This window comes from Cryptomeria japonica, chromosome 4 (genome assembly GCF_030272615.1).
Source record: "Cryptomeria japonica chromosome 4, Sugi_1.0, whole genome shotgun sequence".
Classification (NCBI taxonomy): Eukaryota; Viridiplantae; Streptophyta; class Pinopsida; order Cupressales; family Cupressaceae; genus Cryptomeria; species Cryptomeria japonica.
Genome location: NC_081408.1, coordinates 232,706,559 through 232,733,811, shown reverse-complemented (window position 1 = coordinate 232,733,811; position 27,253 = coordinate 232,706,559). Strand labels below are relative to the sequence as shown.

General features: G+C 38.5%; 1 protein-coding gene and 1 non-coding gene across 4 annotated transcripts in view; one reads left to right on the top strand and one right to left on the bottom strand.

Annotated features, from left to right (window-relative positions):
* LOC131027232 (2-phytyl-1,4-beta-naphthoquinone methyltransferase, chloroplastic) overlaps positions 1–27,253 on the bottom strand; it is an 84,547-nt gene that overhangs the window by 12,039 nt on the left and 45,255 nt on the right. For 2 of the 3 annotated variants that reach the window (XM_057957238.2, XM_057957240.2), the window contains exons 4-7: positions 19,391–19,479; positions 19,011–19,144; positions 18,862–18,923; positions 18,582–18,681 (exon numbers count right to left, since the gene is read on the bottom strand). In XM_057957238.2, the coding sequence (XP_057813221.2) occupies positions 18,582–18,681; positions 18,862–18,923; positions 19,011–19,144; positions 19,391–19,479 (385 nt within the window). The remainder of the gene's footprint in view (positions 1–18,581; positions 18,682–18,861; positions 18,924–19,010; positions 19,145–19,390; positions 19,480–27,253) is intronic. The other variant, XM_057957239.2, reaches the window with a different exon arrangement.
* Positions 21,048–21,119, top strand: TRNAN-GUU (transfer RNA asparagine (anticodon GUU)). Its single transcript has one exon. It is a non-coding gene; the product is annotated as a tRNA-Asn (tRNA).

The window sequence follows — 27,253 nt, the reverse complement described above, 5'->3', positions numbered from 1 at the left end:
AAACCCTAATCCTTTTACCCTCTTTTGCTTAGGAACGTAAGGCTATCCTAAGTAGAAGAAGGCTTTATCAATTGCATCTTAATCCAAGGGTATGAATTTTACCTAGCTTGGTTGTCACCTTGCTTTGTGGTTAACATCATCGATTCCCATCTAAGTCCTAATCCAAGGGCTAAGGTCTCATCTTAATCCAAATCAATCTTGTCCTAATTCACATGCCAATCCAATCCAATCAAATCAAATCAAACCCAATCCAATCAAATCAAATCAAATCAAACCCAATCCAATCCAAGCAAATCAAATCGAATCCAAACAATCCTCAATCCAATCCGAATTTGCTAAGTCCTAATCCTCATCTTCATCTAACATCATCTCATCTTTTTTCTCAAATCAAGTCTATCCATCCAATTCCAAATTGTCTTCCCATTCTCATCATTTTGAGGTTACCCTTGCATGGTCTACACACCATCACAAAAAGAAAAGTTGGCTACCCAAAATCCACATTCAAACATCATGGGTTGGTTTGAAGAAATGGTTATGGAAGTTCAAGGATCACCCTATCAACCATGCCCATCCAACTCATGCATGCCTCAATGCTATCCAACTTCCACCTACTCATGTCTCCCACCCCAACCCACTTACCAAGTCAATCCCAATTCATCTCACATTCCTTATCCTTCCCCTACCTTTGACAAGGGAAATCCACCTTATTCCCCATCCATGCCATCATATTATCCCTCACCCACATACCTCACCCATCCAATATGTATGTCCTCATCTTTCCCCCTATCCACATACCCCTCCGATCCAATATTTATACCTCCATCTCCTCCCCCATCCACATCCCAGTCCAATCTTCCATCGAATCCTACCTTCACATTATCCTAACCCTTCGAAATCCACCGCATTTCCATCCTCCAAGTCCTTTCTCCACAATTTTATCCAGGAAATGCTAGCAAACGAGACAAAATCCCCACCTCAAAACAAAGTTCCCCCCCCCCCGCCACCCCCCAAGTCCTCCATCCACTTGTATCCTCTCCAAATCAAGGTACTCCCATCCCCCCATCTATCCAAGTCAAAGAATCCACCTCCTCCTCCATCACAACATCCCCCCAACCCCCAACATGTCACGAGCTTGTTCCAAAGCATGTAAGCATAGATTTCTCTCCATCTCAAGATCAAAGCATCCCTCCATCTGATGATGTCGCTCCATCTCAAAATCCATGTCTACCCTCCATTCCATCTCATCATCCCATCCCCTCCACTCCATCTCATGATCCCATTCTCTCCACCCCCTCTCAAGTGGAAATAATCCCTCCATCCAATGCTCTCCTTCCATCTCAAGATCCAATAATCCCTCCCACTTCACCACGTGATCCCATCCCAAGCCAAGATCAAAGTATTCCACATGATCTTAATCCCCCACATGATCCTAATCCCCCACAAGATCCCAATCCTACACAAGATCCCATCACCCCTATCCAAGTTGTCCATGAGTCTCATACCTATCAACTTGGCTATTCCACCTTCATCCACTTCGGTTTCCTCCAAGAGATTACAATCCCTTCCACATCCCATCCCCCTCAAAATGGACTCGCATCTTGTTTCCGAAATAATAAGTATCCCATTGGAAAAAGAATTTGCGAAAAAATGAATTATCAAGGCAAAGGGTTAGGCCTCCATGAACAAGGCATATTGGAACCCTTTCAAGCCAAAGAAAATGAAAGTTCATATGGCCTTGGATACAAAGCTAATGCTCAAGATGTTGGTATATCTTCTATTCCTCCTAAATCCAAAATCCCTTCGTATAAATCAAAATCACACCATCCCCCATCTTCCACATCCATTTTGGGGCCTTATGTCCTAAAGTCCATTCGTTCCTCATCCACATCCGGTTTCGGTCCTTATGTTCCAAAGCTAGACCCTCCACCCCTTCCATCCATTTTGGGTCCTCACATCCCTCCATCGTCACTCCATCACCTCAAATGATCCCTAAGCAAGATCAACAAAGGCACACATCCTTTAATTCATTCCAACATTTTCCCTCTGTCATCCCATCTATAAAATATCTAAGTCATCCATCCTCATGCACCCATACCATTGCTATTGGAAACAATTTGGATGCCAAATCTAAAATGCATAGGGACAAAAATCCAAGGATCAACATGTCCCCTCAAAAAGACATGCTCAAGAAAAGAAAAGTATGATCCAAAAGAAGAAAGAAAAATCCAAAAGGCCACAAAGGCCCACAGAGCAAAAATCAAAAACCATGTGGATTCCCAAACTACTCACAGAAGAAATGCATTTCAAAGAGAAATCCAAATTGGCATCCAAACTTGCTAATCCAAAAGCTTCCTTCACTTATAAGTCCTCCAATCCTCCATCTAAAAGTCCCTCATCTTCAAAATCCATTTTAGGCCCTATGCCTAAAATCCAATATCTCACGTCCATCATCCCCTTCATCTATTTTGGGTCCTTATGTCCCAAAATCCACATTTGATCCTCCGTCTAATTCAAAACCCCCTCCTCTCCAACTTCACCACCCTTAAGGTGTGCTAATGTTGATCTTCCCAACATCCCCATCCATTTATCCACAAGACTTTCAAAACCCCATCCATTATCCAACATCCATTTTCCATAATCCCATCCCTTTAATTCAAGCTTTTGCATAAATCCTTATCCCCCTCCATCTTCCATCCATTCCATATCCCCATCTATTTCTACCAACATCTATGAGCTAGCTACAGTTATCGTGGTCCAATATATCACATCTTTAAGGGATACCTTCAATGGAACTTGATGCTTGAGTCCTTCCTCCATCTCCCTTTCACACATCTACTTGGCTGCATCCACTTATCCTCATCCTTATCCATCCAAACTATTCCAAAAAATTCAAAAAATCAAAAAAATAAATAAATACATTAAAATTAAAATTAAAAAAAAAAATCCATCCAATGGTGAAAATGACATCTTGTGGCGCTTTGGGTAAGTACCATGATGAAAACTTGGTGAACAAGCATCATGTGTAATCCCCTCATCCTCTTGCGCTCTACACTTGGAGGCAAGTTTCATCTAGGCCATCCTACTATTCACATCATCCATATCCCTTATCTTCAATCCACATCTTATCTAAGTCCGTACTCCTTCCCTATCTTTGATCTTGACTATTCTATCCATTTCCTCCATCTCATCCTATCCAAATTCATCCTTCAATCCATACCTTTGATCTTGATCAAGATAGAGGCAAAATAATATCCATGCATGCTTTGGAAAATGCAAGCGTTAATTCCTCCTCCATCCATATCCCTTGCACTTTATCCTTCCATCTCATACATCTTTATCCACCATCCTTCCATCCTTAATTGCACTACCTTTAGCGGGGCATTTCCTCCTTTGCAACATAGGTCTTGGACCCCCATTCACCTATCTTTCATCGTTTAATCCTTCATATCCTATCACTATCCATCTACTTAATCCTTGCATCTCCTATCCAAGCAATCGCTTCCTCCATCCATCCTCTTACCAAACCTGGGTTCCCCCTTGTCATTGGTCCCCATCCATTTACCCTATACCCACAATCCAATCTTGTCATATCCAATCATATTTCCCATCCCATCCAATCCTATCCAATCATTTATCTCTCTTCCATCTTATCCAATCCATTTATAATCCCCATCAAACTGAGCTTTTCCCATCTATCTGAGCTTATATTGACTTGTGTGTAATCCAAACACCCATCCATACTGTGCTAATCAAATCCAAGTGGAAATCCTCTCATTTGTAGACCCTACACAACCAGCTTATCTGTTGCCTCCCATCAATCTATCCAAATCCCACCCATCAGATGCATCCTTCCCATGTCTAGCAGTTTATCCAAATCCATCACCTGCCCATTGGGATATATCCTTCCCATGTTCGGCAATCTATCCAAATCCATGTCCTACTCTTGGCAAGAGATATCAATTGGTCATTTGCATGTTGTTTGCATGATTGAGCTTTTCACTTTGATTTTTATCTTTTGTCTAGGGACTAAACCAGTTCAAGGCTGCCTTGATCATCCTATATCTTGGTATGTCTTGGTTGGTGTATAATGGGGCATAGTTTTTGTGGAATGGCGTGTTTGATGGTTTCTCTTGTACAATCCTACAACCTCGCATCTACACCATCATCAATGTTTGTGAACCTATGTGCATTGAGATACCTATTGTCTGAGAGTCTAGTCCACTGTAATATCCCTCTTAATTTTTCCGATTTTATCCCAAAGTTACATTCAACAAAACACTTGTTAATGCTAGGAAATGAAAACCAAATGTTACTGAAAGTAACCCTCCACTTTCTGATCACCGAGAGCCCAATCTGGGAGGGTGAGAGCATCTAGTGTCGAGGGGATCATTAGATGCCAATAACTGAAAATGATTACAATCTTCGAGCGGCAAGCCAGCCCCTTCCGCTTATATAGCGGGATATTGAAACAATGCAATCACTTGGCAGTAAACCAGCCAAGGACAAGCCAAAGAACTAAAGAATGCAATCACTCAACCCCTTGTTTGGCGGGAGGACTAGAAATGAAATTCAAATCAACTCTACCGCTTATGCAGCGGGAGGACAGTATTACAATATCCAGAATAGGCGGCAAAGCTAGCCTCTTCCACTTATGCAGTGGGACTTAAAGCAATAATCCAATCATATGGTTGTTAGTACTACTAACCAGCTTACAATGCATAATATGGATTACAAACTAAGAGAAATCACTATTCCAAGATAGGCGGCATGGCCAGCCTCTTCCACTTATGCAGTGGGACAAGAAAGAACAATAGGAACTGTTGTTAGTACTACTACCAGCATTACAATATGAATCATAAAAGTAAAGAATGGAAAACCCACAACTACAAATAATAACCAAGTTCCTTCTTTCCACACCAATGAACTTACATGCCCCAAATTCAACTCCCAACACCAAAAGCTCAAGGCACACCAAGAAAGCTCTTCACACACCCAACTTCAAATTCTGAAATTAACAATAACACACTGAAAATACGCAGACCAACAAGTTACGGACACACTAAAATGCTCACAACTTCCCCAAATCAACTCCAAATTGCACCAAACCAAAAGCAAATGAAAGATATAACATAGACAACACAAATAGAACCTCAAACCTGCACCGCGAACACCACAAACATACAGCATGCAACCCAAGGCAGCCAAGGAAAGGGGACGGCTCTGCTGGAGAGTTTGACTTGCTACATAAAATCCAAAACAGCTTTTCAAGATCCGCAAAATGGTGAAATTTATCACCCAAGGCATAGAAAGAGATGGAGCCAATACCCAAAACCACACGTCAAGCACACAAGGAGCCACGAGCAAAAAACACCTTCAGCATACACCGTGACCAGCAACATGAACACTCAAGAAAACACACCAAACATCTGAAACTGACACAAAATTCTACAACATTATTCTCCAATCCACTCCTCTGAATGAAGAGAGGTAACAAGCTCGACTAGTTATTGTATTGCAAGCAAGAAATCAAGCGGCAGCTAGGAGGTATGCATTCCCCGAAGCTTCATTCCAAATTTCGGCAGCACTTCATTATAATTTCTTCATAGATAACAAATGAGGAGCCCATCCCTTGTGTTTATAGATTTTTGAAACTCAAATTCACCTGAAATGGCGCCCAAATTACCTTTCATTCATTTGCATTTCATTTCACATCCCCCTCCAAGTATGGCGTCCACTTTCCACACTCCCTGATCGAACTTTTTCCCAAGGAAAATCGCCATGTTATAATATCAACATTACAAAGCATAAACACCTTCATTTTTTACACCATCAGCTAAGGGAAACAAAATGTGACTTTGGACAAATAACATAATATTTTCCTTCCTCGGTCATTCCTTCAAAAATATAATCAGTCAAAATAATTATATTTTAAACTTTAGAATAAAGTAATAATATTTAATTAGCAATTAAAAATCAACGACTAATTGCTGCCAAATCAAACATGTGAACGAAGGTGCAGGAAAACACTAATCTGAACTCGATTGAAGCTCTATCTAAGACTACCAAAAATAACACTGCCTTAACTAACACTTACTAAAAATAGTAAGTCATGAAAACATCTCCGAAAGACATGCTCGTCGAACCCTGTGAGAGAGCTTGGAAAACCCAAAAAACCTTAAAATACAGTCAACTACCACCAACTTACTAAAAATAGTAAGTTCAGAAATCACTCCAAAACAGAATGCATGTTAGACCACCATGAAGCTCTCGAAAAACCCAGAAGGAATCCCTTGCTCATTCTGCCAAACTCCAACCAAAGCATCCCTAAAAACTGTGAAGAATCCTCCTAGAAAATGGGAAACCCTAATTCCTCATTCCAATCAGCGTACGGGTCTCCGAAATAGGCCAATGGACCCCTGATTACTCCTTACTGAGAAGGGGACATTACATCCACGCATCGGATATTCACAACATCTTGACTTCTATAGTTAGTGGTGTAGATAGTTCGTTGCAAAATCAAAACTAGGATTGCTCTCCACATCTACACAACAAGAAATCCCATCCATTTACTTCCTCTCATTCATTCATCTCATTTCATCCATTTATCTTGGAGACTCCAATTCATTCATTCCCCCTTCATCATCCTTATCCTCTTTACATCATTTCATTCCCAATTCTCTAGTCCTATAATCCATTTCGAGAGCACACCCGCGTTCTTAGAACCCACCTATCCTCTCGAGGGGGCATACCACTAGTCATCCTTCCTCATCTCACCTATGACTAGAGCATCATGCTACTAGTCCTTATCCTTTCCATCCACTATGTTTTATTCTTCTTTGATATAACATCACTTTATGATGCTATATCAAAGGGGGGCAAAATGAAGATGCCTAAAATTAATTAAATTAATATTTATTTAATGTATACCTTTCCACATAATTAATTTAATTAATTATGTTAGTTCTCTTCCTCTTAAAATTGATTAAATCTTATTTAATCAATTTTATCATTATAACCTTATAATTAATTTATCAATAAATTAATTGTTTCCCTTTCTTCTTAAAAATCATTTCAAATATCATTTAAACCCTACTTAATTAATAAATTTCAATTAACTAAGTTGATCATGTGATTCCTACAAATCGCTTCTCCTAATCCTCACTTAGCCTAATTAATTCTTCTAGAAGCCTGCTTATCATTATTTCCTAATTTTAAATTCCTCCACTCATTCTCTCTCCTCGTGTCACATCCTCCTAACTTTCCCACTTGCACTCTAATCACTTATTAAGCCACCTAATCAATCTCCTTAATCATTTGCACATTCCTAATCACCTTGATCCTTTCAAGGAAATTCAAATTCTTTGAATCTCCCCATGCATCCTCTTGTTGTGACCTTTTCCACACATCGCTCCATTGCAAATGGGGACCCTCTCTTTTTCTGCTTTCTAGGGTTTTTGTTAGTGTCTCGTGGCCTTCCACTTCAGTTTTGCCAAGCCTTGCTCAGTTTCAAATAGTTCAAGTCCTAAGGATTGAAAGTTAGTTTTTGCAAACCAAGTGATTCCAGAGTCCGGATACCATCAAAGTGCCTAGAAAGGCCAAAGGACAAAGATCGCAATTGATTTGGACGAATTTGAACAACTTTCTATTTTTAGAAAGTTTGTTTTTTTTCTTTTTCCTATTTTTTAGGAAGTTTCGTTTTTGGCATTTTTAGCCCAATCCCCGGTATGGCTATTTTTAGAAAGTTTTCCCTATTTTTTAGGGATGCCTGTTTTTTGCTTTTTCAGAATGGGGACCTAGGGTTTGCACTGGTGGCATTGGCTTGCTCTGATTATGATCAAAAATTTTCAAATTTTGACCCAAAAAGCTAAGTTCCTATATTTTAGGGGGTCATGGCGCATTCAAAGGGTAATCAACTCAAAAAATCATCTAAGTCTGGAATGTCATCCCAATCCTCCGAAAATTTGGCTGTCTGGAATGTCATCCTGATCCTGAAATTTGACTAAGTCTGGAAAATTGGAGAATCCTCCAAAAACTAGATTTTGCATTATAAGTCCTAGAGATCTGAAACCACTCTCAAACATCCTGACAATATATATGAAATACCACTTATACTTAAATGTTATATTTCATATATAATCTGCCCTCTTGAGAGCCTTCAAAAGTCCGCCTTGAAGAGAGAGCTCTAAACTCCGCCCCATGATGGAGAGGTGCTCAAAGTCCACCATATTTGAAGAGGTCTTCCAAAGTCCGCCCTCCTTGGTGGAAGCCTAAAACTCTGCCTTGGTTGAGGTCTCTCCAAAAGTCCGCCATGTTGAGAGGTGTCTAAAGTCTGCCAAGAATAGGGAGCTCAAAACTCCACCCAAGGAAGACCTTCAAAAGTTTGCCCTGGGAGAGGTGCCTAAAGTCCGCCCTTGGAGATACCTTTCAAAGTCCGCCTTGGTGATGAGGCCATGAAGAGAGGGCACAAAACTCCGCCTTCCTTGGTGTCCTTCCAAAACTCTGCCATTTGGAGGGAGTATAAAACTCCGCCCTCCTTGGTGTCCTTCCAAAACTCTGCCATTTGGAGGGAGTATAAAACTCTGCCATGCCTTGAGAAGGTAGCCAAAAGTCCGCCAAGGTGATGCCTTCAAACTCCACCCTATGGTGGAGATGTCATAGAAAGTCCGCACTACCTAGTAAACACTTCCAAGTGTGGTGTCAAAGAGCCTAAAACCTCCGCCCTATGTAAGAGACATCAATGATGGCAACATGAAGATTGGAAGTCAATAAATGGAGAGATTAATATGATGCAATATGAAAGAGAATTGATGACATAAATTTAGCTAAGTATGAAGTGATACTTGGTGCCAAGTAGAAGTCCGCCCTACACTTGGACATGCAAGGTATTTTCAAAGTGAGTGAAGTCCGCCCAAGGAGAGAGCCTCCAAAAGTCCACCCTATGAATGGGATGAATGAAGTTTAAGGCAAGCAAACAAACATGATGATAGAAGTCATAAAACTCCGCCCAAGCATCATGTTAGAAGATGAAAACTCCGCCCAAGCATGAAGTTGAAGCCTCAAAACTCCGCCCTACTCTTGGAAGTCAAACAAAGTCAACAAAAATGTGAGTGATGTCATCAAATCTTCCCAAAAATCGAACTCCCAATCAAATTAGAAAGTTGGAAAAAGAGATTTTCAAAGATCATCGAGTTGAAAAGTCAAAATGGAAACTCAAAATTAAAATTGGAAAGAAGATATTTGCAAATCAAAAGGATTTTCAGACTGAGTTCCAGATTAGAAACTTTTTGGAAGATGCTAAATTGTAAGCATAGTTCGAATTTATGGACTAAAAACAATTTAGAAACTTGCACAAGTAAAGGATTTTCGAACTAAAGAAGATGAAAACACTTTCCCAAGATCTGAGTTAGATTTAGAAACGTGAGTTGGATGATTTTGCGTGTTTCTAATTGGGAATTCAACTTCATTTACAAATACATCATTTGTAACTTCATTTTTACACCAAGAAGTTCGAAATTCTTAAGGAGAGCATAGTGAAGTGTTTGCAGATTGGAGTTCATCTGGAGAAAATCTTGATATTGCTTGCAGTTGGGTGAGCTTGTTGTCAAAGAATCCGCAGATTTTGGAGTATAACCAGCTAATAGGAGGCAGATCATTTGGATTTTCTGAGTTTTTCTAAAAATCTTTCTGTCTTCTTGTCTTTTTCTTTTCTCCCCATCGAAGGTGAAGTTGAATTTACGATGCAGATTTGTGCATTTTCTGAGTTTTTCAGAGTCATTGAAATGATTTTAGTGGATTTATTCGAATTCTTAGTGAAGGAAAATCATTTTATTGACTAAGTAAAAGAGAGTTTTTGAAGTTATAACACTTGGTGTTGGATTGTGATCAGAATCATCCTTAGGATTGAAGAATTTATATTACAAAAATCCATTTTTGTGGCTAAGTATGAAAATGAAATAAAATCTCCAAACACTTAGTCGTTCACAGCCTCAATTTTCTTTAATCCAAGATAGATTTCTAACTTATTTTCCTTTGGTTTTACAGGTCGCAGGAGGAAATAGAAGTGGGATCATCATAGAGATCGCAGCTGGAGTTTCAAGCCAAACGGAGGATTGAGGACAAGTTCACGGGCAAGGTTCATCCGGGCGTGAAGATAGCCAAAATTTGGCTAAGTATGGGAAATGTTTCACAGGGAAAAATCCAATTTGCTCAATTATGATGAAGGCAGGGAGAAATCCTTCTCCAAATTTCAGGGTATTGAGAGGGAGGACATGATCACAAGGAATGTCTAAACAGCTTGATCCCATCATTTCATATTTGCAAGGGGTTATCTAGAGCTTTTACCCTCCTCCCGCGCAACATAAATTGGCAGCTGAAGGCAGGATCGTCACAGAAAACACAAATGGAGTTTCAAGTCAAATTCAAAATTGAAGACAGGACCACAAGCAAGGTTCGTCCGAGTATAGAGAGGGCCAAAATTTGGCTAAGTATGAGAAATACTTCGTGAAGAGATTTCTTCTCCAAATTCGAGGTGCTTGAAAGAATCTCAAGGCATCAAGAAAGAAAAATTTCTCAGACTTGGTGAAAATATGGAAAAGTTAAATTAAATTTCCAACTTCTTGAAGGATTTCATCTCCTGAAGAAATTAAAAAAAGACAAACTCCCAAGCAGAATCAAATGGTGACAAGAAGGAATCAAATTTCCATACTCAGACAGTTTCTTGACACAAATTGGAGAATTCAAGGAAGACTCCAACACGTTGAGGTGGCGCCTCGTCATATTCCAACCAATCAAATCGTTCCAAGTCAATATGTCTAGGTTCAATGAACCTGACTTATCCAAAAGCTTCTAGAAGGGCACACTTCGCAATGCAACAACCTTCTATTTTCATTGATGGTTCATTTTTAGCAAGGAGGACAAGTGTCCCAAATGTAATTTTCTCATTGGTCGAGGGTAGTTAGTTTAGGGAAACCCTAATTAGGGTTTGTAGCTTTCAATCTGGGCCCTTGATCACTATTTGATCTCGACCTTTCATTTTTTCTTGAAAACTATATAAGGTTGCCTCCTCTCATTTGGAGAGTGTGAGGTTTTTGATGTATTGTTGCGTAAGGTCATTTCCAAATAATATATTGCATGTGCGCTTGCTTTGTAATCGCTATTGTTTGAATGATTTGCATGGTTTCAATTTCCTCAACACTTAGTTAAAATTATTCTATATTTGCTTTCATTGTTGTTAATTTGAATGAAGGATTTGATAAGTGTCAATTGATGGTGTATCTCCACTCATACTTTTGGTAAATGGATGATTTCCATTTTACTATGCAAAGTTAGTTTGAGCCCATCCTCTGTGCATCCCAATGTATTAACCATAAGCACAATCCATTGAAGATTGCACCGGCTTTGTGTAGTTGTCCCTAGTGTGGTGAAGCAAAGTTTGGTTTCCTGAGAGCACCCAGTTGATACCGTCTCCGGAGTTTGTAGGATTAGATTAGCTCTCCTAAACCCTACCTCTTTTCTCCTTTTTGAAAGTCTAAACCCCGAAAATCAAAAAAAAAAAAAAGAGCCTAAAATTGCTAAATCCATCTAAGTCCAACAGTTCAAGACATTTGTTAACGTAAGTCCCCCTTGAGATTTTCAGCATACACTACCCAAGAAGCTATTCCACTAAAGTTGCTTGTTCGCACATAGACCTTGGAATCAGTAGTAATTTTTCAGGAGAGGATAGAATGCCTTCGGGTATCCTATTCTAATATTTGGTAGGTGATAAAACAGACACCAACGCCTCTTCCCAAGGAATTTTTAATTCCTTTATCCATTTAGTCTTCCCACACATCCTCTTATTTTGGAATTTTTAATTCCTTTTCTCTTCCCAATGTACTTGGGGAACTCTTCCCCATGTACCTTGAGAGATGTGGAGACAAAAAATGCCTTTGGAATCCCACACCTTATCCTCTCAATCCTCTCCATTTCAAATCAATCTCAACTCTTCATTTTGAAATCAATCTTGGCCCTCCATTTTGGCCTCAAATCTATAAATCGGGATCTCCTCCCCTTCATTTCATATCTCCAATTCAAGTAATCTTATGCTGGCCTAATAGCTCTATAATCTTCATTTGTGCATCCATACTATAGCTATATTTGCATCCATAATCCTTATTTGAGCATCCATCCATCTCTCACTCTCCATCTTTAATCACTTGTTGTGCAATTGGAGAGCAATCCACAATCCACCATCAAAGGAGCGAATCAAGTAGAGAAACAAGGGTGCCTTTACTTCATCAAGTTCAATCGGAGGAAGAAGGTATAATGGTTTTATTTTGTGTTTTAATTGATTTATTGTCATGTCCCCTTTCTAGAGTGGACATCGGAGACGGAGGAGTTGGCCTATCATTGGAGTCTCGTAGGCTAGCAGAGGTTGATTGGGACTCATTCAGTGCATATAGTGATTGGATTTTGGCTTTACAGGCAGTTTGGAGCCAGTTTGGAGCAGTTCCTAGATTTTAGGGGGTATCCCTAAATTTTAGGAGGTCGTGACAGTTGCCAGTCGTGAGGTTATTCATGACCTTTTAGATGGTTTCAGTTTCAAAGAGATTGGGCTTGTTTCCTAAATTTTAGGAACATCCCTAGATTTTAGGGATGAGACTACCAGTGAATCCTTGATTTCCGACTTCAGTCACAGACAGGTGACAAGATGATTTTAGGGTTTGTAATGTCAGTTGGGCATTTTGTGGCTATTTGGGTTATATTTTTAATATTTCCTAAGTTAGCGTTTAATAATTAAATAAGGCTAAGTTGTCAGCCATTTTGGAGTAATAAGGGGATTTTTGGTCTCATCTGGATGCGCATCCTATTGTGTGATAGCTCGTTGGAAAGATCTTGAAATTCTTTAAATCTTTCTCTTTGGTCTCAGGGCAATTCAGTGAGCGGATTTCTGTCTATGGGGAAAAAGGTCATTTTCTAGTAACATGACCACTTTAAAATAAGAAATTATAACATTTCCACTAGACCACGCCACTTGGAGACAATTAGGGTTCGATTTGCAATTGAGAGGGGTTATAAGGGGATAGGAGCTTCATTCTATGATTATCTTTTACACATTTTACATCTTGGATTTGAGATTTGGCTCTGGAAGAGCTTTTCAGCATCTGGGACGCCAACCCCAATGCCTTGCCTGTTTGGGACGTAGCCCCCAATACAGTGGTTTGGATTTGTTTGCAGCTATTAGCATCTTGGAGATTGTACGGCATTCTTTCTGGAGGTTCAGCAATTCTGACAGAGTTCAGCGTGGGGTTTGGGGTTTCTAACCAGTTGGGTGTACTTGGCAGCCGTACGGCTGTACCTGGCAGCCACTTTCTTTCCCACGTGCAGCACTTGGAGGGCTGGAATCTTGCCACAACTTCATTCCTAGTTATGTTACTCTTTCAGCATCTAGGTTGGAATTATTCCTGATTGTAATCTTCCTGAAATTATTGGAAATCTTCATCTGGTCAAATATTTGATTTTATATTCAAAAATCTGCCTTGAATCGAATTTGTTTTGGCTGTATATGAACTTCATTTTCAGTACTTTGTTCATGTACTTGTACTTCATTATTTACTTGTTGAAAAATCATCAAAATACAAAAAGAATTCAACCCTTCTACAACTTCTGTCTATTTCTGAAAGAAAATATTAATAAGCAGGAAAAATCAATTTAAATAAATAAAAATTACAGCAGATTGGTAAAAGAGATCCATCGGGGATCTTTCATTTATTTACATTAGATCCATTGAATCTTGGCTTCTTAGTTTTAACCCTCTTCAACATCAATCCTTCAACAAAGTTGTCTCGCTTAGATAATCAAGGGAAGCTAAACTTGGTTCCTAGAGCCTTAATTTAAATCATAGAGAAGTTGAGGAACATGAGTATCACAAAGTACCTAGCGTGCTGGAAGAATCTCCAAACGAAAAATGCTACATGGCAAGACATAGATATACTTGAGTATCCAGATTTGGAATTGCAAAGAATGAAGCAATTAATTGAAGATACATAACATTTTTCTATTTCCTGTAAGGTATGGACAAATAGGGATATGATTTAATAATAGTATTTTAATTCAGACTCAATCATCTTTTTAATAAGAAAACCTAAAATTATCATTAGAGTGTCCATCTAAACAAGACATCATTGAAGGAACACAAATAGACCACTGAGACAGGGGGTGAATCAGTAATAATTAAAATTTTACTTTCTAATCAATCCAACACTAATAATTAAAATGCAGATAGATCAAAAACACATGCACAAGGAAAGCATACACACATAACACTAGATATACGAGAAAAACCCACGGCGGGGAAAAACCTCGAGGAGAAAAGCTGCTAGAGTCTACTGCTCTAATCTAGCCTCACAATAAAACATTTTGGTTACAACTTTTATGGGCACCAACCCCTGATCTGAGCACTAACTCAAATGACATACAATGAACATAAATTTTGTTTACATTTAAAGTACCTCATTACAAATGAAGTTTTGTAACCCTTTGTTATTGTCTACACCTTTGATGTCTGCCTCTACTACTTCATCCACGATCTCTTCTCTGAGTCTTCAATCATTCACTGTCTGCAAGTAGTCTCTATCCTCGTCACAGTGTCTCTGCCTTCAACAGGCCTCACTCTTGATCACTTTGTGTGTATCTCTTTACTCTGTGTGTATCTCTTCACCATATTTTAAATGCACTCTTTACACACACTCTCTATGCTATCAACTCTTTTGTGTTCTAAATCTGCAACTCTTTTTGCTGAGCTTTTATGTTCTTCAGATGCACACACACCTACTCTCTTCCACCCACTACGTTATGCACACACATGCACACTATGTTATGCACTTCGTAGTTCTCTCTTCTACGCCCCTTTCTCTCTTCTCTATGTGCCTTCTCACTCTCCCTTACCACTCTCTGCGCACGCAATTTCCCACTTTTCTCAACACTCTACACTCAATCAAACTATGTGAGTGATAGTCATCTACTTGCACACGCAATTTCCTGCCATCTATCTAGATTCACTCTCCTCGAGCAGAAAAACGATTTGATCGTCCACCTACCATGCCATTCTTTGTCACCATCATTGAATGCACCCTGTCCATCTTCTGGTTCAAATCTCTACATTTTGATTACTATATCTAGTAACTTCACCTATACATTTGCTTTGATTTCCTACCGACTAAAGATTTCAAATCTCCTCGAGCCACTAACACAATTGATCTTCCATCTCTATAGCCATCAACATTAAAATGCACTCTTTTTCCTTCTTCAGATTCAAATCTTCAGCAATCAGATTTGATTTGGTGTCCAACTACCATTTTGTAGCATTATACTTGCCACGTCTACAGATTCTTCTTTGGTCAATGAGTCAACTTTGGTCAACCCTCGCGCTTTATCGGGTCATCGTGGAGATTTCTCTCTCCTCTCGCCAATGCCCTAGATCTCACCGATGACCATCTTTGGCTCGAGTCGTCGTGTAAATCTCTATCGGCTCTTGCCGATGCACCAGATCTCACTAATGACCAACTTTGGCTCTGTTATTGAGCTTATCGATGAGATTTTCTATGGTAATCACCCCAATATTCATACTGTGTGTAGTTGGATCCTTCAGATCTAGAAGTCTAGTGGCTAGGTTGAGGAAACTACAATGTTGAATGCTTTATTTCTTTTTTCCTTTTCATGTGAGGAGGATTGTTTTAGGATTTTGCATGATGGTCCTTGGTTTTTGGGCATGAATGGTCTTTGCATTTGAAGTTGGTATCCTTGTTTTAACCCTCTAAAGGAAAATCTCGTGTTTCCTGTTTGGGTCCATTCGCCTGGCTTACCATTGGAGTTTTGGATTGAAAACATTTTTTATGATTATTGCCAACCCTTTTGGGCAATATTGTCCTACAGATCAAATCTCCAAACTCAAGAAATGGTTGTTATTTGCTAGATTTTGTGTTTATGTGGAGAAAAATCAGGTGCTCCCTACCCTTACCTCTAAATTGGGAAAGTGGGTGTAATAGATTGAGTTTGAGGACTCTCCAATTATTTGCCATTGTTGTGGTAAAGTGGTTCACACCTCAATAACTTGCTTAAAAAACAAGAAACAACACTTTGTTTGGAAAATGAAGAATCAAAATCCTTGTTTCCATGGAGTCTGTTGTTCCTTCTATTCAAGAGGTGTAGAAAGTTGATATTAAAAGGAATCCCCTATGGACTGTTCTATGAAGGAGTTGGAGGAAGTAATGCCAATGACGTCATGAAAATGAAGGATCAAATCCCTGTTTCCATGGAGTCTATTGTTCCTTCTATTCAAGAGGTGCAAAAAGTTGATATTAAAAGGAATTCCTCTATGGATTGTTCTATGAAGGAGTTGGAGGAAGGTAACGCCAATGATATCATCTCTTCTCTTTGTCTTAAGAAATCCAGATTAGGGGAGATGGACCCTAATTTTGAGTTAAAACAAAGCTCTTTGGAACATTTTTTAAACCACCTTGATTTGGGTAGGTTAATTTGGGTGAATCTACCCTATCCTTGGGCAGGGCTTTTGTTTGGTTTTGTTTTGTCGTGTTTCATGTTGCCAATTGTTGTTCTATGTAGTTCCTTGGTGTTTTGTTAGGCTTAATACTTCATCTTTTCCTTTGTAAAAGGGATCAAGGCCATTTCAAAATCCCCGCTTATCAAATCAAAAACAATGTGTGAAACCCAAACTTTATAGTGTTGGTTTCTTTATCACTCATGATTTAACCAACTACAATACATGCCATTACCTTTCTAACAAGTGGCATTTTTGCCTATATAGCATTTCCTAGCACTCAAGTTGAATTCACCCCTTTAATCATCTAAAATCTCTAAATAAGACTAAAACATGTACCTCTTGTTTTCTATTGCAAATTCTAAGTCACTTCCTCCAATTTAACAATATACCCAATAAGAGGTAAGCATAGGACACAATACACATCTTTGAGGGTGATTGTCCATTCACATCACACACTTGGGAATCAATGCATCATGGAATTTCCAAAAATTGCTATTTTATCAAGGATAGTATTGATTAGTAAAAGATGCTTCAAGAAACACACTCGTTAAAACCTTGCAACAACTAGTAATCCCCACTTGTTTAGACCCAAGTTGTCAACTATATTGTCAAACCATGGCATGTTCCTTACCTTGCTCCATCTTTTCTTCTGTTTTGGTGGATCTCATTGCCCATGAGATCGATTTCCCACATTGGGTGGCACATCTTTTTTGTTCTTATTCTTTCCTATTCATCCAAGAACACACACAATGGTCTGTTTATCCAAATCCAGAAACAAAAATAAAGAAAAACTTAATGAGATCAATTTCCCATATTGGGGAGCATGTCTTTTTTGTTCTTACCCTTGCCTATCCATCCAAGAACACACATAATAGTTTGTTTATCCAAATGCAAAAACCAAAATAAATAAAAACTTTACTAGCTTGTTTGTTACAATTATTGCAAACACCAACTAGCAAGGTGGAATGCTCAGTTGTCTCAATAACTACTCTCTGGTTTTGCCTTAATGGCTAAAAACCAAATATTGATATATAATTTAATGTTGAACTAAAACAAAAACACATCACATGAGATGCATGGAAAGTAATAATGTATCCGAATATTCACTACTCAAAACTAGGAAACTTTTAGAGATAGGCTTACACCATATACTGTTACACAAGGAAGAAAACCGTTCCAAGAGTTCTTCATGATAGAGCCAAACCTGATATGATACTCTGTCCCTACTAAATAGAAGAAATCCATAATCCATGATGCCCTTACAACAATATGAGCATCCACGCATCTAATGGAACTAATTAGAGAAGTTGAACCCTTAACTAACATGAACCTCAATCCATGAGCTACCCATTAGAGAAATAGCTCTCCGATGGTTATGTGTGCTACAACTTGGCTGCTCCATTACCTCATATCTGCATAATAATATTGGCAATTATGTAGATGGCTAGGGCAAGAAAAAGGGAAATTGCCAGACTTCACTCTCTTTTAGAGAGTAGTATCTAGCAGGTGTGAGGATAAATTACACCATGTATTCTCTCCTCTGAGGCTTGTTATTCCAAACTGTGTCATAAACCAGTGTAATTTCTTTCCTAATTCATTTACCTCTATCAGGGAAGGGGGATATCTCATTCTGTTTTGATCAGTGGCAGCTTCTGGGAGATCTTTAGCCATTCCTCATCTCCAATAACAGCCTCCTAAGTTTTAGGATCTTCAGAATATCGAAGTCATTATTTGACCAATCATTGGAGAACCCAACAATTTGACATTGCTCAAGTTTCTGGTGCTTTGAAGCACCAAAGCTAGTTCTGAAATAAACACTACTAAAGGTAAAGATTTAGAACTAAGGATGCATGCCTATAAAACATGAATTAGAAATGGCCAGATGTAACGTTTTAACACTGACAGTGTTTCTAGAGTTGGGATATTTCAGCATTTTCACCAGTTATGCCCTCATGCCTCAGACAGAAACAAGAAGTTTAATTACAACAGAAAGAGCCGGCACTTTCCATTCAACAATCTCCTAATGAAAGTGTTGGTATACCTGTGGGAAATGTAGCAATTGAGGTCTTCAAGTATGCATACTCATCTCCAAGTCCATATCTATTTGCAACTGGAACAACAACGTTGTCAAGAATCCAATCCTAGCAAAGTACCGATATCAAAATAAGTTCGTTGTCAAGAATCCAATCCTAGCAAAGTACCGATATCAAAATAAGTTCCTTGGAGTCCATTTCAACAACAAAGTGCTAAAAAATTAAATCCTTCCCCTGAAGGTTGTGATTTTTACAGGATAAGCATGCCAAATATAAAAACAAACCAACCTGTACGAGGCTAGAAGAACTATTTGAATTCCTATTGAAATCCAAAATAGAAACAGTGGAACCTGCAATTCCCAGAAAAAAATGGTTAAATATCTTACCATTTAGCCCATGATAAGTATAAAACTATTGAACATAAGGAATGCAGTCACCCTTCTTTAGTACACGATAAATCTCACTCAAAACTTGAGTAATATCCACAACATTACGCAATCCATATCCAACAGTCACGGCATTGAAGGACGAATCTGCAAATGGTAGATTCAATGCATCACCTTGAATCCACCTATTTTACATTGAGCACAAAAAATATAGCGTGCATTAGGCTGCAACTAACCAAAACTTATAAATCGAAGAAACCAAAAATAATGAATATTGAAAGTTGCCCAAGTAGAGGAATAAAATATAGTAGCATTTGCTGTAATTCTGGAAAGAAATGCAGGAAAGAGAGGTATGGAACATTACATAATTATTAAAACCTAGATAAATTCATCTGCACAGTCATAACCTTGACATTCGTAAATGTACTCACTCAATGTTTCTGTAGCAAGATTTCCAGGAATCTCTCTGCCGTTCTGATGCAATTATCAGTTGCTCATCTGCAAAGTCAAGACCTGTCACCTAGATATTTTTGAGCTGAAGTTAAAATTGAAAAGCATTTAAAAAATTTCCCAGTACCTATAAGAAATTTAGCTTAAGCATACTTTGCATATCTGCAATTAAAAAACAATTCTTTTGAGAAGCATTTATATCCCAGAGTTTTTAAAACAGTAATAGAAGGCACCCGGACTGATTGCCTAGACAAGTGGCATGCATCTATAACAGAAAAGTTGTAATTGATACCCCTGATTTTTTTTGTTTTTTCAAAAATGGATTTTTGCCACACAAAATTACTTGCTGGAACAACTGAAAATGCTTGCAAATAAGACTAATCTGATTTGTTTATTCATTCATAGCACAATGGATAGCCTGGAAGAACAACATTAACATAACCCCAAATTGAAATAGCAATACCAAACATCAAAATCAAATAATTTCAATCATTGATCAATGTAATACCTCAGTTACGTGGCCAAATGAAATTATTTGCAGGTCTGTTACAAGTGCAGATTTTATGACAGCCATTATATGTGTTAATACATGGCTTTCCCTCAGAAAATTAGCCTTTCCCTAGGCAGTGATAGCAAAATGGGATCACCTCCAACAATAAACATAGGGGAACCACACCAATCCATCCTGAACTTGGCGGTTAAACTTTACTGCAGTGACGATACTGCAGGGGAAGCCCTGTGGAAAAATAGCTTGATGCCAAATAATAAAAAAGCTTACTTCTTTTTAAAAATAAACCCAACCCCGGCATTCTTTTTTTCCCATTCCACACTGCGAAATGCAATATTTGTTATCTGGTGGAGACGGGGCCTGTAGCTCAGAGGATTAGAGCACGTGGCTATGCCTCCTCGCCCACAACAGTCCACTCTAGAAAGACTATGAGTATCTATAATAGTTCCAAAGAATAAAATTCTCAAATTACTATGACTGCTCCCGAACTAGTAAGAGAACTGTGAATACCAATAGCTAAATTTGTGGTTTACTATAAAGGTCCCTACACCGCGTATACTACTATTTTTCATATGTTCAATATAGAGAACAGTTACTTGTGTATGACCTTCTATAACTCTTTCTCATTGATGCCAGGCATATTGGTAAGAACCAAGGGCTCTTACTCATTCATTAAGACGCTTGCTTATTCAAATTAGGGTCATCTATTTACGAATTGCAGTTTCGAGTGCTACTATATCCGCTCTGTTTCACGGTTTAAAAAGAAAGGAGAAGTTGCTATAGGGTAACCAGTAGGCCGGGGATAGAGAGGTCTTTGTTGGACTTTGGACAAAGTGCAATATACTTAGCTCACTGGCAGCTCTACAGCACCGTATCGATCTATCAATATATATCTCAGATGGAGGAGGGGGGGCAGCGAATAAGATTGTGATGGTGATTGACAGCCGTCTCTGGAGAAACAAAGGAGGGATTGCTATCATAACCTATTATGCTTATAATATAGCCTAGAATAGGCATAAGAAGGTGGAGGTGTTTTGAATAAACCTTTGCATTGAATTTTTCAATAATTGATGCACTTGTTATAGGTTGTTTCATTTCAAAAATATATAGAAACTTCATACCTTCATTATTCCTCAATAGCTCAGTGGTAAAGCGGTTGGTTGTTAACTGATTGGTCGTAGGTTCAAATCCTATTTGAGGAGAGCTCTTTTCTTCGAGCACTTTTTTTTATGAACAAATAGCAAATTATTGTTTCAAATTATGAATAAGATATTGTCGATAACAGAGATCAGACCATAAAAAGAGTAAAAAAACTATCCAATTTCTAGAGCTGAATTGGAGTAACCCTCTATTTGCTCCAACACATTTTTTTGAAACATTTTTGAATTTCATTGATAATTTTATCCCAGCAACGTTACCAACATCCCCATGTAGATTGGGAATAATCTAAAACCCAAGGCTAGCTCGCTCATTTATTTAAAATTATGAGCGAGCTAAGGTGATTTGTTACTAGCAGTTTTCTGAAAATACGTTTATCAATTCTCTCGAATTGATTTCCATCAAGTAGGCCTTTCATCTTTCTACCTTATGCAGACTGTACAGCCTTTGAATCATGGGCTAGTTAATAAGATATGTGAAATCTTATTCGATCCGCTCAGGAATTTTCTTTTGGTAAATGAAGTATTGGAAAGTGGTAAAGTATGAAAATGGATCTCAGCAATCATACCTTCATCGGATCAATGACTCACCTATTTGTGTTTGCAAGCATTTCAATAAGTTTTTTAATAATCTTTCATTTTTTTTATCTCTATATCTATTTGTTCCATGTAAACCAGTTGATGAAATAACTGAATCATATTCATTCACAAAGAATATCAATTAACAATGTTTTATTATTTTAAAAATAAATCCAGGGAACGATATTGAAAAAGGATGTTGTTATAGACATCAATTCTGATAAAGAGCACAATATATATATATTGTAGTTTTCTATGAATAGAATGAAAATCTTCATTATGAAAATGAATAGTAATATATTAATATAGATATTAATATACAAAATAAGGAAAAAAATATATACGAAGATATACGTCCCCCTCCTAAGCATCTCATTCCCTCTCCTACAAAAAGACCTTAAAAACCTACTCCATTTGGGATTCCATCAATTGCCCATTGATCAAATGAATGACTTGTTTCAGCTAATCCTCGTATACCTCTAATCAAGATTATGTCATAATATATGTCTATATAAGCTCGATAAAAAGACCAATTATATATAATATTAATCGATTGGTCCATAATAATCTTCATATGAGGATTTGTTTTATGATATACATCCTATGATAAGAAGTAAATAGGTGTATATAGAATACAGGCAATCAATATACTAAGAAATGCTATACCAACTGAGGGGATTGCGTCTATGAAAAATTCAGACCAATTCTCCGGATGTTTCTTATCAAAAGGGGCCATCGATGAAGTAAACCATTGAGAGAATATGTCATACCTCATTCCGCTTCGAAAAAAAGGAACTCCTATCAATCTAACAAACAGAGTAAATATTCCCAATACAACTAAAGGAAATAGCATTGCCTTGCCCGATTCTTTTGGATATGCAAAAGATCCTTTTATAAAAGAAAGGATAAGTGACAACCAAACCTCTATTCTTTTTGTACAATCCTTCCATCTTATTCGAAATTTGAAATGCTTCTTTGGAAAAGGAATTATTCCTTCCTATAATTTGATTCGACATAGAATTTGCTCTCGTTCTATTTAATATCCTGGAGTCCTCCTCTCCCCACATAGAAGTCGAATATAATGTAATATGGTTGTTATATGATTTAACTAAATTTATGAGGAAGTCCCCTTCAAAAGTAAGTAAATACATATGAAACATGTAAAAGGCAGTTAATTTTGTTGTGAACCAAGTTATCCCCAGATTTGTATGACAATTTATTTATGCCTGGAAACCACACAAATAAAATCTGATATATGCTCAGAAGTTACAAATGAGCCTGCTAAAGTTATCTGGGCATTCACAAAGCATGGAAATGACTAGTGAAGATTCCAAACTCCTTCCACCAGCAACAATCTACCTTTACACCAGATCACCTCAAATTAAAATGCCAATATACCCTCCTAAACACCAGAAAGGACTCCTTGAATGCCACATGTGGGACCTGTTGTGACCTTTTTCACACATCGCCCCATTGCAAATGGGGACCCTCTCTTTTCCTGCTTTCTAGGATTTTGTTAGTGTCCTGTGACCTTTTGCTGCAGTTTCACCAAGCCTTGTCCAGTTCAGAGCATTTCAGGCCCTGACGATTGAAAGTTAGTTTTTGCAAGTTATGTGATTCCAAAGTGTGAACACCACCAGAGTGCTTAGAGAGGCCAAAGGACGAAGATCGCAATTGATTTGGACAAATTTGGACAACTTTCTATTTTTAGAAAGTTTGCTTTTTTGCTTTTTCCTATTTTTTAGGAAGTTTCATTTTTGGCATTTTTAGCCCGATCCCCGGTATGGCTATAAAGTTTTTCCTATTTTTTAGGGATATCTACTTTTTGCTTTTTCTGGGATGCAAACCTAGGGTTTACACTTGCACCATCGACCAGCTTCGACCAGAATTCGAAAATTCCAAGTTTTGACCTAAAAAAGTTGAATCCCTATATTTTAGGCTTTTTGCTTTTTCCGGGATGCAAACCTAGGGTTTACACTTGCACCATCGACCAGCTTCAACCAGAATTCAAAAATTCCAAGTTTTGACCTAAAAAAGTTGAATCCCCATATTTTAGGCTTTTTGCTTTTTCCGGGATGCAAACCTAGGGTTTACACTTGCACCATCGACCAGCTCCGACCGGAATTTGAAAATTCCAAGTTTTGACCTAAAAATCTAAAATCCCTATATTTTAGGCTTTTTGCTTTTTCAGATTATCCACCTAAGCACGGATTTCAAATTTCAAGTTAATCCGATTAAATTAGATTAAACTGTGAAATTTTGAAATTTCTTTCAAAAATTCTTCTAAGTCTAGCTAACAAGGGTTTTGAAGTGTTTCTGCAAGTTCAAACCCCGTCACGAAGGGAGATGGAGGCTATGTGGGTGCCTTGTCTAAAGTCCGCCATGAGTTTCGAGGTCACGTAGGAGGCTACTCCAAAGTCCGCCCAAGGTAAAGGAGACCAAGGAGGAGCATGGGTTAAAGTCCGCCCAAGGCTTAGGAGCCATGAAGGAGGCAAGTCAAAGTCCGCCCAACCAAGGAGGAGCATGGATTAAAGTCCGCCCAAGGCTTAGGAGCCATAAAGGAGGCAAGTTAAAGTCTACCCAAGGCTTAGGAGCCATGAAGGAGGCAAGTCAAAGTCCGCCCAACCAAGGAGGAGCATGGGTTAAAGTCCGCCCAAGGCTTAGGAGCCATGAAGGAGGCAAGTCAAAGTCCGCCCAACCAAGGAGGAGCATGGGTTAAAGTCCGCCCAAGCCTTAGGAGACCATGAAGGCGCTAGGCCTAAAGTCCGCCCACCTTAGGAGACCATGGAGGTGCAAGTTTTAAAGTCCGCCCAAGGCATACAAGAGGCCATGAAGGAGGTAACTCCAAAGTTCGCCCAGCCATGAAGGAAGCCATGAAGGAGTCAACATCAAAGTCCGCCATACTTGGAGAGGTTGGCTAAATTCGCCAAAAAAAAAAAATGGAAATAAAATTCAAAAAATCAACCTACACATGGAAGGTCAAACAAAGTCAACATGATGTCACAAAATCCACAGAAATTTCAAAATTAAATCCAAAATGAAGAAATATCTAAATAAATAAAAAATCCTCAAAATAAATCCAAAATGGAATGTTTTTTTTTGAGAATATTGAGGGAATATTAAAAATTTATTAAGATATTAATTCAAAATGGAAAGTTTTTTTTGAAAGGGAATATTGGAGGATTAATGAATATCTTCAAACTTAAATTAAAATGGAAAGTTTTTTTTAAGAATTAGAAGAGTATGAGTTGGATGATTTTAGGGGTTTTTCTTAAAACTTGTCTACAAATACTTCATTATCAAATTCATTATTACACCAAGAAGTTCAAAATTACTAAGGAGAGCCTAGTAAAGTATGTCAGTTTGAAGATAATCTGGAGGAAATTCTAGATATTGCTAGAAGTCGGATAATATTTTGGCAGAAGGCTTACAGATTTCTGGATAAAGGCATCTTTTCTGAATTTTCTCAATATTTTGGAGAAAAGCCTAGCCAAGTCAGAGGTAAAATTAAAATTGTGAATTTTCTGGATATTTTTTCTAGAATTTAATAAATGATTTTGGAGAAAGAAAATTCAACTTTTTTTTGGCTAAGTATAAAAAATTTTCGAAAGTTTTAACACTTGATGATGACTTCAACCAGCTTCAAGGCTGAAGGTCTGGAGGTGAAAATTCAACTTTTTTTGGCTAAGTATAAAAAAATTTCGAAAGTTTTAACACTTGATCGTGACTTCAACCAGCTTCCAGGCTGAGGGTCTGGAGGTGAAAATTCAACTTTTTTGGTGGCTAAGTAATGAGAGTAAAAAAAAATGGAAAATTTTCCAACACTAACCATTTCGCGGCCCCGTTATTTTTTTCGAAATTCTGCAGAATTTTTTCTAACTTAAAGTTTTTATCATTTATCTGTAGGTCTTGAGCACCATGAAGTTCCAAGTAGATAAAGATGCTCCTCCAGAGTCAAGGATGACTTCCAAGTGGAAGAACATCAGCGACACCAACCTCGGACACATCAATCTAAGGGAGTTTAAGAAGCGAATGTTTGGTCTGGACAACCTTGTGCCTACCATCATTGCGCGGAAGATGATGAAGAGTGGTATCATGCACGCTGCCGGTTTCCTCCCCACCATGCAGTGCAATGAACCGGTAGTTGAATGTGCCAAACACTACAACCCCATCAGTAAGGATAATGTTGCACCTAATGGAAGAGTGTTGGCAAATGTCAGGGATGAGGCCATCAGAGAGGCCTTCAAGATCCCTGAGTACCACAACACAATATATATGACCAAGGATGAAGCTGACAGTTTGTACCATGATCACTTGGAAGAATATGATGCCATAGTTAATCATTCCTGGTTAGACAAGCCGAGGAAAGGCGCCTCTACACTCCAGAGAAAGAGCCTAGTACGAGCATACTTCAAGGAGGACATTGGAGACCTGATCGTCTTGCTCAATAGAATAATAGGAAATCCTCAGGGAGCTCCACTCGAACCCTGGATGTATTATTTCATTAATGAAATAATCAATGGAGTAAAAATGATAGACTGGGCCCGTATGATCAGCAACAGTTTAGACAACCAGCTAAGGAATCTGGAGGCAAATAGGACTTTCTTCACGAGTTCTTACTCGTTCTATTCTTTAGCCAGGACCTACAGGTACAAAGGTCTCACTTGCAGAGGAGAAGTTGGGAACAAGGAGAACCAATTCCCAATATATGATTGCTATCCCCAACTCCATATGGAGGAAAAGTTCCATTTCAAAAGGGTGAATGATGCCTTCCTGATGCACATTACCCGGACCCTTCAAGGTGGACTTCACCAGAGGCTCTCTCAAGAGTATATGGACTTCATCGGTCGGTTCAAGTGTTGGTACATCCAATATCCAAAGTTCACTTACCTCCAAATTCAAGGATTCTCTGGTCCTCCATACAAGCTTCTAGCTTACCCTACCAACCGAGTGGTGTTGCTCGAGGTTGTGAGACAATTGGAGGAGTATATAGTGATTCAAAGGGATAAGCAGAAGAAGGCAGGCACATCCTCACTTACAATTGGTAATGGGCTGGAAACATGTCCATCATCACAAGCTACAGCTACCGCTGAGAAAGAACTGGCCTAGTATCCCTTTTACCAATACAAGGCAAGAAAAGATTTCGATCCATTCCAGAGGATAAAGAAGATCGAAGGGACAACGTTTGAGCATAGACTAGATCTGGAAGACTACTGGGCTAATGCAGCCGATAGTTTCAAGATCCGGAAAAGGTTCTGGTCAAGAATTCCTTTAAGTATGGTGAGAGCAACGGAAGTGTTCAAAGTTACCTATCAGGTGGAAGAAAGCCTAGAACTTCAGCAGCCGGGTTTTGAGAAGATGAAGAATGAACCTTTGGTCTTGATAGATTGGACAGAGGGAGAAAAATCAGACCTAGCAGACCTCATGAGGTCAGTAGTTGAATACTCAAGGTGGTGGGCATCGGAAAAGACAAAACAGTTAAAGGTCAAAGGTATGGTTCTAACTTATGAATTAATGGGAGTGGATGATACTCTGTCCGTCCACCCTTGTACCTCCGCCGGTGATGCTCGGAATTCGGAAAGTGTTGGATCTCGAAAGAG